The sequence below is a fragment of the Lepus europaeus genome, chromosome 22, assembly GCF_033115175.1.
Source record: "Lepus europaeus isolate LE1 chromosome 22, mLepTim1.pri, whole genome shotgun sequence".
Taxonomy (NCBI): domain Eukaryota; kingdom Metazoa; phylum Chordata; class Mammalia; order Lagomorpha; family Leporidae; genus Lepus; species Lepus europaeus.
In genome coordinates, this window is record NC_084848.1 from 26,223,873 (window position 1) to 26,236,812 (window position 12,940).

General features: G+C 47.0%; 1 protein-coding gene across 5 annotated transcripts in view; it reads left to right on the forward strand.

Moving 5' to 3' along the window:
* NEK9 (NIMA related kinase 9) overlaps positions 1–12,940 on the forward strand; it is a 53,687-nt gene that overhangs the window by 9,421 nt on the left and 31,326 nt on the right. For all 5 annotated transcript variants that reach the window (XM_062181114.1, XM_062181116.1, XM_062181115.1 and 2 more), the window contains exons 6-13: positions 1,489–1,620; positions 4,239–4,349; positions 5,096–5,160; positions 7,752–7,802; positions 8,223–8,415; positions 10,983–11,127; positions 11,759–11,959; positions 12,526–12,572. In XM_062181114.1, the coding sequence (XP_062037098.1) occupies positions 1,489–1,620; positions 4,239–4,349; positions 5,096–5,160; positions 7,752–7,802; positions 8,223–8,415; positions 10,983–11,127; positions 11,759–11,959; positions 12,526–12,572 (945 nt within the window). The remainder of the gene's footprint in view (positions 1–1,488; positions 1,621–4,238; positions 4,350–5,095; positions 5,161–7,751; positions 7,803–8,222; positions 8,416–10,982; positions 11,128–11,758; positions 11,960–12,525; positions 12,573–12,940) is intronic.

A 12,940-nucleotide genomic window follows, 5' to 3' on the forward strand; every position in this document is an offset into this window, starting at 1 on the left:
TCCGGGAGGGCAGTGGAGGATGGCCCAAGTGCTTGGGCCCTGCACCCACGTGGGAGACCAGGAGGAAGCACCTGGCTCCTGACTTTAGATTGACGCAGCGCGCCGGCCGTAGCGGCCATTTGGGGGGTGAACCAACAGAAGGAAGACCTTTCTCTCTGTCTCTCTCTCTCACTGTCTAACTCTGCCTGTCCAAAAAAAAAAAAAAAAAGATTTATTTATTTATTTAAAAGGCAGAGTGACAGAGAGCACTCTTCCATCCACTGGTTCACTCCCCAGATGACTGCAGCTGCCTGGGTTGGGCCAGGCCAAAGCCTGGAGCTAGGAGCTTCATTTGAGTCTCTCATGTGCTTGGCAGTGGCCCAAATACTTGGGCCATCCTCAGATGCTTTCCCGGGCACTTTAGCAGGGAACTGGCTCAGAAGTGGAGCAGCCAAGACACAGACTGCCTCTCATATGGGCTGCTGGCATTCCAGGCAGGAACTTAACCCTCTGTACCACAGCCCCGCCCTGAGAGGCATGACTTCTATTCAGGTTGTTTTCATTTCTTAACCCATTCTCTTCCTTCCTTCCTTCCTTCCTTCCTTCCTTCCTTCTTTCTTTCCTTCCTTCCTTCCTTCCTTCCTTCCTTCCTCTCTCTCTCTCTCTCTCTCTCTCTCTCTCTCTCTTTCTTTTGTATTTATTTATTTGAAAGGCAGAGTTACACAGAGGCAGAGGCAAAGAGAGAGAGAGAGGTCTTCCATCTGCTGGTTCACTCCCCAAATTGTGGCAACAGCTGCAGCTGTGCCAATCTGGAGCCAGGAGCTTCCTCCAGGTCTCCCACGTGGGTACAGGAGCCCAAGGACTTGGACCATCTTCCACTGCTTTCCCAGGCCACAGCAGGAGAGTCGGATCGGAAGTGGAGCAGCTGGGACTTAAATTGGCACCTATATGGGATGCTGGCACTGCAGGCAGCAGCCTTACCCTCTGTGCCACAGTGCCAGCCCCATTATCCTATTCTTGAAGCCAGAAATCTTTTTTAAAGCCAAACAAAAGTCACTAGTTGAATTAGTATAATAAATGCCAAATTGAGCCATTTTAAAAGTTTCACTACTGTGCATTTCAGTTTGAACCCTTAACTCCTTCATTTAGTATCAGGTTTTTTTCCTCAATGATGAACTTTGACTAAGTATGTCTGTGTGAAGTCTTTATTAAGCCTTGAGTGCCTAAAACCTCTGCAACCTAGGAACCACAAGCTTGAGCTTCCCACAGCACTCTGATGCCTGTACCACACAGTCGTCCCTGGCACAGGCAGCACAAGAGATGTCTCAGGAATACGAGTAAGATTTCTCCCCCGGTGGCTTCATCTCGTAAAAGCCATTTGGGGATCTGCTGATGAATGTTTTATTGTTGTTAGGACTGGTTTCTAGGAAATTTAATTTAGTTGCTGAAATGTTAATGTAGTTACCTCAGAAGAGAAGTTATTCTGTATTTTCTTTGTTGTTCGCTCAGCTTGTGGGAACCCCGTATTACATGTCTCCCGAGCTCTGCCAAGGAGTCAAGTACAACTTCAAGTCTGATATCTGGGCAGTAGGCTGTGTCATTTTTGAACTGCTCACGTTGAAGAGAACATTTGATGCTACAGTAAGTTGTGTATTATCCTCACGTTGCCTTTGCAAACAGTGCAGCCTGGTTAAAAGAGTCCACTCCACTTATCCCTGAGCCGCTCATTTGTTGAACAAGACATCAACTGTAAGCAAAAATACCCTATATTCAGGCACTGGATTAGTAGTGTATTAAAATCCCATAGACCAGATTTATCTCCAAATTGAATTTTGCATAGAAATGATCATAACCAAGTAGTTCCAGCACTGTACATAGATTTCTTTTTAAAGATTTATTTATTTATTTATTTGAAAGGCAGAGTTAGAGAGAGGGAGAGTCAGAGACAGAAAGATCTTCGATCTACTGATTTAATGCCCAAATGGCTGCAACGGCCAGGGCTGGGCCAGGCTGAAGCCAGGTGCCTAGGACTCCATCCCGGTCCCCCATATGAGTGTCAGGGACCCAGGTACCTGGGCTATCATGGCTACTTTCCCAGGCACATTAGCAGGAAGCTGGATTGGAAGCAGAGCAATCAGGACTTGAACCAGCACTCAGATGGGATGCTGGTGTCTGCACTGTCCCTTGTACATATATTTTTTTTTGACTGTCACTTTAAAACTGTCTCTAAGGTCAACTACATGATGCTTCAGTTTGGAAAGGTGATTTCATTTCTTTTTTTTTTTTTTTTTAACATTTTTTTAAAAAGATTTATTTATTTATTTAAAAGTCAGAGTTATACAGAGAGAAGAGAGGCAGAGAGTGAGAGAGAGGTCTTCCATCCGATGTTCACTCCCCAATTGGCCACAACAGCCGGAGCTGCGCCGGTCCAAAGCCAGGAGCCAGGAGTTTCTTCTGGGTCTCCCACGTGGGTACAGGGGCACAAGGACTTGGGCCATCTTCTGCTTTCCCAGGCCATAGCAGAGAGCCGGGTCAGAAGTGGAGCACCAGGACTAGAACTGGCGCCAATATGGGATGTTGGCACTTCAGACCAGGGCACTAACCCGCTGCGCCACAGCGCCAGCCCTGGTGATTTCATTTCTTATGCTTCTGCTGCATCATGTCTTTTTTTTTTTTTTGACAGGCAGAGTGGACAGTGAGAGAGAGAGACAGAGAGAAAGGTCTTCCTTTGCCGTTGGTTCACCCTCCAATGGCTGCTGCAGCCAGTGTGCTGCAGCCAGCGCACTGCGCTGATCCGAAGGCAGGAGCCGGGTGCTTATCCTGGTCTCCCATGGGGTGCAGGGCCCAAGCACTTGGGCCATAGCAGAGAGCTGGCCTGGAAGAGGGGCAACCGAGACAAAATCCGGTGCCCCGACCGGGACTAGAACCCGGTGTGCCAGTGCCACAGGCGGAGGATTAGCCTAGTGAGCCGCAGCGCTGGCCAGTGTCTTGAAAGCTAAGGAAAATTATGATAGCTTTTAAAGTGTTCTGGTCTTTTTTTTATGAAAGTTTACACACTAACTCACATTAAAGATCATTGTTGTTTTATGGAAAAAAATCTTTAAGTCTTTTCTTTTTCCAGTAATGCCTGGTATAAAGCAGTGCTTCTCAGTCTTTATTTATTATTTTTTTAAAGATTTATTTTATTTATTTGAAAGAGTTACATAGAGAGGTAGAGCCAGAGAGATAGAGAGGTCTTCCATCCACTGGTTCACTGCCCAGATGACCGCAATGGCCAGAGCTGAGCCAGTACAAAACCAGGACCCAAGAGTTTCATCTGGGCCTCCCATATGGGTGCAGAGGCCCAAGGACTTGGGCCATCTTCCACTGCTTTCCCAGGCCACAGCAGAGAGCTGCATCAGAAGAGTAGCAACCGAGATTCAAACTGTTGCCCATATGGGATGCCGGTGCTGCAGGCCAGGGCTTTAACCCATTGCGCCACAGTGCTGGCCCCTCTCATTCCTTATTTTTTTTTTTTTTTTTTTTAAGATTTCTTTCTTTATTTGAAATGTAGAGTTACAGAGAGGCAGAGGAAGAGAGAGAGAGAGAGAGAAGTCTTCCATCTGCTGGTTTACTCCATAGATGGCTACAACGACCGGAGCTGCACCAATCTGAAGCCAGGAGCCTGGAGCTTCTTCCAGGTCTCCCACATGTGTGCAGGGGCCTAAGGACTTAGGCCATCTTCTGCTTTCCCAGGCCATAGCAGAGAACTGTATCAGAAGTGGAGCAGGGGGCCGGCACTGTGGTGCAGTGGGTTAACGCCCTGGCCTGAGGTGCTGGCATCCCATATGGGTGCCAGTTCTGGTCCCGGCTGCTCCACTTCCAATCCAGCTCTCTGCTATGGCCTGGGATAAACCAAGAAACAGATCAGTTGGCAAGAGGGGTACTTGAAAGCCAAGAAGTGTAGCTAATCCTGCTTTCCCATTTTGGAGATTCATTGAAGGGTCAATTATCATATACCCTGAGCTTTACTCTGCTGGCCAGATAGGCATAGTTTAATCTCCATGGTGACCAGCTGGCTGCGCTCCATCCAGTAGCAGCAGCGCATCCTATGCATTTTTTGCTGATGTGTACTTATAGTTACAACAATAAGTCCTACCTGTTCCAGAACTGTTGGCCGTTCTTTAAATAGTGGTCGCAGACATCTCTGAGCCCCTACTGGTAGATTTTAACATCGTCTTTATATAACCAGGAACAATGCAGTCATCATTTTCTCATAGAATCCACTCAACTTATGTGTGAAGATTGTACAAGGAATTCGGGCAATGGAAGTTGATTCTAGCCAGTACTCTTTGGAATTGATTCAGATGGTCCATGCGTGCCTTGACCAGGTAAATGTGATTTCTGTGTTGATTCAGTCATGTTTTCCCCTTCCAGCCCCAGTGTTTAGGGTTTGGGCATAGGTAGAAGCCGCACAAAACCACATCCACCTCTTCCAGCGCAGGATGTATTTGTGGCTATACCGAGAAAAGGTGTTGGCAATTCATGGTACTTTCTGTATTCTGCTTTGTAAGTATTAACTTGTGAAATTATTTTTTCAGTTAAATTATGCTCCACTTTGTAAATCAAGATTAATTTCTATAAAATAATTTTATGAAATTGTAGTCAGAGATTATGTAGTCCTGATATCTCACAGTGCCCTTACTATGTAGTTCTAGTATTTTTCAAAGTATGGCCCCTGAACCACTGGCATCAGAATCAGAGAGAGTGGGGGAGCTTTATAAGTAAAAAAGGAGATTCCTGGGCCTCACCCCAGACCAGCTGGATCGGAGTCTCTGTGAGTACAGCCTGGACATCTTTATTTGTAACCGGCACCCCAGGTTTCTCCTGTGAAGGCCACTGCCCTTTGTGAGCATAAGGGCAAGGTGTGTTGTAAAGGCCCCATTCGTGTACAGGTGTTGGCGACAATGGGGTGATGAGCACGGCACACGGAGTGTGATGTGAGAAGTCCTGACTTTCGAGTGCAGTGCTCTTTGACTGATTAACCTGCAGCCTTCTAAGAGGAAATAAATGCCTCTTTGGATCCCCTGTTGTCCATTTCTCTTAAGTGAAAATGAGCCCTGTTTTTATTTCTTAGGATCCTGAGCAGAGACCCACTGCAGATGAGCTGCTTGATCGTCCCCTTCTCAGGAAACGCAGGAGGTGAAGTACCCAGAAGTCACTCATTGTTCTCCCCAAGGTGGTGCCCGGTTAGAGCCTGAGCGGAGTACCACAAGAAAGGGCGGTGTTTCCTGACTCGGCCACTCTAGTGTGTTTTCTGCTTGATTTTCATTTCCTTAGCTGTGCTATTTTGTTAAACATTTGTAAATGAGGCCCAAGAGCCCTCTGCTCCTCCAGTGGTGGCGTTTTGGTTTCTACAGTTCAGTGTAGTAATTAAGAGAGGGGGGCCTGGTCTCAGACATCCTTAGGTTTGTGTCTGAGTTCTGTCGTTATCTTTGCCAAGTTATTTAACATGTCATTTCTTAGCTTTCTCCTCTGCGGAGAGAGATAAGGTGATGGTTAAAACAGGTAATGCATGTGAAACGCTCAGCCCAGGGCCTATAGGTGGTGCCCAACAATTACTAGAAAGTAGGGTGAACTTGAACTGGGCCTTGCTTTTAATGCGTTGGTTTACAGTGGCGTGGAGTTGGAAGAGCCTTCTTCAGATACCTTTTGCCCATGTCTTGAGGTTGAGTCTTGTTGACTTCTGGCAGTTTGATCCTGAAGTTGATTTTGGGTCAGAGCTCTGGAGGTAGGCAGGATGTGCTTCCTCTTCACTTCCTGCAGGAGGCTGCAAACCTCAAGTGAAAGAAGGAAGAAGTTCTCTTTCTTAAATTTTGTAGCCTGCATTTCATCCTTTTATGTCATTTTTGCTTTATTACCCTTTTTTTCTGATACCAGTGCTTTGTTTTTAGATCCTCCAAATACTCAAACATCCATGCTCTTTTCAAGTCTCATCCTTAAATATATGAAGGGCATACCTGGTTATATAACCTCTGCTGTTTGGCCAGTGTTAGTTTATTCTGTTGTGTCATTTAATTATTGCTTTCTGGTTTTCTATAGTTTGTTTCTAGCTAGGGTTTTGGGGCCTAGAATCATGTATAATATTTCAGATACAGCACTGTGACCTTCTGTTTATGTTCTGTGCATATCCAGGTAATATCAGCCTTTGGGACTGAGACGTGTTTAACATTTTTATCTGGCTTATTTCTCAACAATATTATCACTGTTTCAATTTTTTATTGAAATAATCTGATTGATAATTTTTAATTGACACTTTTATTGGGATAATTGTAGGTTTTACATAGTGTTTTGTTGAAATTTCGTGTCTTGATGAAAAGCATAAGAGTTTTCTAGAGAAAATAGTATAAGCAAAAGCACAGAAACAGGAAATTATGGCAAATATAGAGGAAACAAAAAGTCTTATTCAGCTGGATTCATGGTTCTAGACCTGAACTCTCAATGCAAAGTCTCACTCCCCAAATGACTGCAGTGGTCGGAACTGGGCTGATTGGAAGCCAGGAGCCAGGAGCTTCCTCCAGGTCTCCCATGCGGGTGCAGGGGCCTTCCGCTGCCTTTCCAGGTGCATTAGCAGGGAGGTGGATTGGAAGCAGAACAGCTGAGATATGAACCAGCTCCCATATGGGATGCTGGTGCTGTAGGCTGGGACTTTAACCTCCTGTGCCTCTGCACTGGCCCCACTATGAGGGTATTTCAAAGAGCTCATGGAGAAATGGCATTGAAAGGTAAGTCTATTTTGGTGCCCAAAAACAAAAACAAAAAACCTTAAAATCAATCCATGCATGGTTTTTTCATAATCAATATTTTTATGCAAACTTTTTGAAGTTCCCACCTAAAGATGCCCGTAACTAAGGTGAAAGGCGCCCGGGGGTTGTGGAGTGTAACAGGTACTATACAAGTAGAATCTGTTCAATTTGAATATTGAAGAAAGGGAGAGAGAAGTCAGAGCTTAAGCCCAGTTGATTAGGAGAATAGGGGCAGAGTATTGCCAGTGACAGAAATAAAGAGTCAGGAAGAAAAGCTGATTTGGGAGAAAGGTAACAAGTTCAGATTTGGCAGTGTTGCGGGCAGACTACATGGAGATGTGCACAGGTGCTTAAACGTGTGCATCAGAGGTCCTCAAGGCCCCCTGTTCCCGCCTGGACCGCTTCTTAGAAAAAAAGAACAGACTTGGCCAGCGCCGTGGCTTAACAGGCTAATCCTCCGCCTTGCGGCGCCAGCACGCCGGGTTCTAGTCCCGGTTGGGGCACCGGATTCTGTCCCGGTTGCCCCTCTTCCAGGCCAGCTCTCTGCTATGGCCCGGGAAGGCAGTGGAGGATGGCCCAAGTCCTTAGGCCCTGCACCCGCTTGGGAGACCAGGAGAAGAAGCACCTGGCTCCTGGCTTCGGATCAGTGCGGTGCGCCGGCCGCAGCAGCCATTGGAGGGTGAACCAACGGCAAAAAGGAAGACCTTTCTCTCTGTCTCTCTCTCTCACTGTCCACTCTGCCTGTCAAAAAAAAAAAGAAAAAGAAAAAAAGAACAGACCGCCCCAAATTGCTGGCCCTCTTGGATGTAATGAATTGTCTAACGCCAGCCCTGTATAGCTGAGTTATATCAAGGTACTTTTCCTGAGAGTCATGTTATGTTGTAGGATGCAAACAGTTAAGAAGATTAAATCTGTGACATGGACTAACGAAACACCATTGCAATGTAAGAACCTATTATGTTGCTCATGTACCTTTTCTTTTGGCAGGGAGATGGAGGAAAAAGTCACTCTGCTTAATGCACCTACGAAGAGACCAAGGTAATGCTCAAGAGACTCGAAAATTCATACTGTGTGTCCCCTAACAGGGGAGCCTTCTTGGGTCTGTGCACTGTTTGATCCCAGTAGCCATGGCATCCTTTCAGGAACCCACATCTGCCTAAATGTTGGAGAGTCATTTCTGAGAAGAAGAAAGCTATAATTTGACCCTCAAGTGGACACCATTACCATGGTGAATGTTGAAAAGTGTAGGTGTTAGGGATCAGACTGGAATCTGGTCTGGCAGAGCTGTGATGAAGCCCTGAGGGAGGACTTGCGAAGCCTGCTATGATAGAGGGTTGAAATAAGTTGTCGAGAAAGAACATACTTTCTCATACCACAATTGGCAGTTCTTCTCAGGGAACAGACTGGAAGCATTTTTCTTTGATACTGTTTTTATGTTTGTCCTGGGGTTGTTGGCAGGTCAAGCACTGTGACTGAAGCACCCATAGCTGTGGTAACATCACGAACCAGTGAAGTCTACGTTTGGGGGGGTGGGAAATCTACCCCCCAGAAGCTCGATGTCATCAAGAGTGGCTGTAGTGCCCGACAGGTGTGCGCAGGGAACACTCACTTTGCTGTGGTCACAGTGGAGAAGGAACTGTACACCTGGGTGGTAAGTGAAAGGGAAGAACCTTGGAACAGTTCTCCCTGTTACTGGGCCCAGGCCCTCTAAGCATCATGGTGTTGAACATGAGCTGTACGAGTAGCATCATGGGTGATTTGGATGTAAGCTCTTGGGAGCCTGGTGACTTGGTCAGTTTTGTTGACTGATGTAACCCCAGTGCCTGGTACATACCAGTCACCTGTAAATGTTTTTTGAATGGATGGATGAGAGGAGGTAGGACAATTAAAAGAGCCCTAAATTTGGACTCGGGAAACTGGATGACGTCAGACAGGTCACTTAAATACTCTGTTGTGTTCCCAGGAGGTTCAGAACACCTAGCGTCTAGGGAGCTTTGTAAACAAGAGAAGCACTGGAAGGTGTCAGGAAAGCTCTGCGACCAGGGATTGAAGGAGCGAGATGTAGCTTGTGCCAAATTTCCTTTGCTGCCCTGTGGGTTCCACCCTCTCCACGCTGCAGCAAACTGTATCTCCTGTTTCCTGATCTCCACCCGCCCCATTCACCTGCAGTGCAGCTGCCACCCTGCCATGCAGTTGAAACTGGTCTTGACAAAATGACCTCTAAGTTGCTAAAATAAGACATGCTCTTTAGTCCTCCCCGGCCTGAGCTCTCAGCAGCATGGGACCTAGTTGGCCACTCCTCCTTGAGGCTTTGTCTTCACTCGGCTTCCGTAACAGCACATTCTTTAGCCTGTCTCTCGGACTTCTCAGGCTCATTCAGGCTGCTCTTCCTTTACCTGACCTTGTCATAGACCCTCAGTTCCTCCCCACTAGGGGAGCTCATTTTTTCCAGGGTTTTCAGATACCTTATCCATGAGGACAGAGACTGCATTTGCCTTAGTCACTGCTTTATCCCCTGTGTCTGAGAGTAGACACTCACTTTCACTCATTGAAAGAAGAAGGAATGGTTTGTCTTCACTACAGTGTTCTCAACTTGTTACTTCCTGAAGCCCCTATCCCATGAAGAACTAGGGGCTACCAGAAGCGGAGTGAAACTAGTGCCTTAAAAAACATTTAAATAAGGATTGGTGGTTGTGTCGTTGAATGGAAATAATTACTTACCTTTATAAAACTGTTGAAAAGTCACTGAGGACTATTCTCTGTGCTGTATAGCAGCTTCTTTGACCTAGCCAGATTCTTTATAACTGTTCCATGTTTCAGGGAAACAAAAAAATTTATAAAACCTCTAATATGAGGTAAGTGTTCAGCCCAGGGGCTTAAGATTCTGGTTAAGGTGCTCATAACCCACATCCAGGTTTGAATCTTGGCTCTGGCTCCTGCCTAACCACCTGCTCCTGCGGACCTGGGAGGCAGCTGTGATGGCTCAAGTAATTGGGTCCCTGCCACCCACATGAGATCTGGACTGAATTCTTAGCTCCCAGATTCAGCGTGGCCTCAGCTTTGCAGGCATTTGTGCAGTGAGTGGGGAACAGGAATTCTCTGTCTCTCTCTCTCTCTCTTCCTCTCTGCTTCTGAAACAAATAAGTAAACATTTTAAAAAAACAAAACTGCTAGATGTGATTTCTGAGAGGCTGTTTATTCCTGTAGAAAGCAATCAAGTTATACTTTAAGGGCTTTCCACCTTCGCTCATACTCATGATTAAATATATTGTTTACCTTAGCCTTGAAGGATGTGTCTTTTTGACCTGGTGGGTATTAATCTGGATACTTTTAAAGTCTTCTTTACTTATTGGCCGGAGTTAAAGGGTTTAATTCCTTTACCCATTTTTTCCTAATTTCTAAATTTCTGGCTGTTTCCCAGTTGTTTTTCCTCATAAAAAGTTATGTCGGGCCAGCGCCATGGCTCACTTGGCTAATCCTCCGCCTGCGGCGCTGGCACCCCGGGTTCTAGTCCTGGTTGGGGCACCAGATTCTGTCCCAGTTGCTCCTCTTCCAGGCCAGCTCTCTGCTGTGGCCTGGGAAGGCAGTGGAGGATGGCCCAAGTGCTTGGGCCCTGTACCCGCATGGGAGACCAGGAGGAAGCACCTGGCTGCTGGCTTTGGATCGGCACAGCGCACCGGCTGTAGCAGCCATTTGGGTGGTGAACCAACGGAAAAGGAAGACCTTTCTCTCTGTCTCTCTCTCTCACTGTCTGACTCTGCCTGTCAAAAAAATAAAATTAGGCCGGCGCCGTGGCTCAACAGGCTAATCCTCCGCCTTGTGGCGCCGGCACACCGGGTTCTAGTCCCGGTCGGGGCACCGATCCTGTCCCGGTTGCCCCTCTTCCAGGCCAGCTCTCTGCTAGGGCCAGGGAGTGCAGTGGAGGATAGCCCAAGTGTTTGGGCTCTGCACCCCATGGGAGACCAGGAGAAGCACCTGGCTCCTGCCATCGGAACAGCGCGGTGCGCCGGCCGCAGCGCGCTACCGCGGCGGCCATTGGAGGGTGAACCAACGGCAAAAGGAAGACCTTTCTCTCTGTCTCTCTCTCACTGTCCACTCTGCCTGTCAAAAAAAAATAAAAAAAATAAAAAAATAAAATTAAATTAAAAAAAAAAGTTATGTTGAAGATTAGTTTTAGAGTGAAAAATTAAAACTCCATCAGACCTCTTTATTTCACAGAACATGCAAGGGGGCACTAAACTTCACGGTCAGCTAGGCCATGGAGACAAAGCCTCCTATCGACAGCCAAAGCACGTGGAAAAGTTGCAAGGCAAAGCCATCCGTCAGGTGTCATGTGGCGACGATTTCACCATCTGTGTGACAGGTAAGCCGTCAGCAAGACCATGTAAGTGCAGGTGGTCTGGGGATTTACATGTTCTGGACGGGACTTCACAGCAAAAGCAATATTCAAAGAACCAAGGACCTGGAGCAAGTATACTCATCGTTAATAACAACACGTCCAATTTGCTGTGTGTGAGGGAATGAGGAGCAAGAATGTAGGGGGTGGCAAAGGGGTGGGATTAGGAGAAATGTCACATGTAACCCATTTGGGGTCAGGGAGTGGGAAGAGGGAGGAAGTAATCTTGACCACATGATCAGGCCGTGGGTAACATGAAATCAGGAGTGACAGCTAAGTTTAGCTTCGGTCTTGTCATTACTCTTTATGATTCCTTGGTACTTCTTTTTTTTATCTCTGTGGTAGAGATGACCCCTGTAAAATTTTAAGCCCTTTTAACCTGGTAATGCTACCACTTTTAAAGTTATTTATGATGGTAATACTATGCGTGTTCCCCTAAATACAGCTGTAGACTTTGCGCAGTCTAGCCTTTGGATTTCTGTGATGGAATCTTCCCGTGGGAGATTATCGGCTTGGGCAGACCTCACTCCAGCCCTGCCCAGCTCTCTGGTTGGCAGGCAGTCAGTCCTGTGATGGATCGCGTTTCTTCCTTTTGCAGATGAAGGTCAGCTTTATGCCTTTGGCTCAGACTATTACGGCTGCATGGGAATGGACAAGATTGCTGGCCCTGAAGTGCTAGAGCCTATGCAGCTGAACTTCTTCCTCAGCAATCCAGTGGAGCAGGTCTCCTGTGGCGATAACCATGTGGTGGTTCTGACTCGAAACAAGGAAGTCTATTCCTGGGGCTGTGGCGAGTACGGTAGGTGTGGCCTTGTCTCTGCACTTGGCTCCCAGGTGCCCAGCCTCACGTCAGGCTGATGGGCATCACAACATGTCATGCAGCTGAGACTGGAGAAGTGTTCATTCATAAGGGAATCTCATACAAGGTCTGCATTAGGAAAAGGCCCTTGTTATAATGATGTTCTTTCTGGCCAGCGCCGCAGCTCACTAGGCTAATCCTCCGCCTTGCGGCGCCGGCACACCGGGTTCTAGTCCCGGTCGGGGCGCCGGTTCTGTCCCGGCTGCCCCTCTTCCAGGCCAGCTCTCTGCTGTGGCCAGGGAGTGCAGTGTAGGGTGGCTCAAGTGCTTGGGCCCTGCACCCCATGGGAGACTAGGATAGGCACCTGGCTCCTGCCATCGGATCAGCGCGGTGCGCCGGCCGCAGTGCGCCAGCCGTGGCGGCCATTGGAGGGTGAACCAACAGCAAAGGAAGACCTTTCTCTCTGTCTCTCTCTCTCTCTGTCCACTCTGCCTGTCAAAAAATAATAATAATAAATAATAATAATGATGATGATGATGATGATGTTCGTTCTTTGTGTGTTTCAGGACGACTTGGTTTGGATTCAGAAGAGGATTATTATACACCTCAAAAGGTACACCAGAAGCACTGTCTTCCTAAAGCAATGCCCTAAGTCACACAGACTCCAATGATATGTTCTCCGTCCCTGACTGCTCATATCAAGGTGTTTACTTCTGAAATATTTCCTATCCGGGAGACTGCCAGCCTAGGATTCCTGATTTAGCACTATGTGTTCTTGTCATCCAACTCAACCTTAGGAAGTTGAGAAAGCAGATACAGCTACCACATCTTACTCAGAGATAAGTGCTACCATCAGCAGGTTCAGCCGAAAAGTCACATAGAGCTAAATATATCCTAAAAAACTCCTGCCGAAGATATTGGAAAGCAGTATGCTCTTCCCTTAGCACAGCCAGTTTCTCCTCCTACAGTTGAACGCCAGAT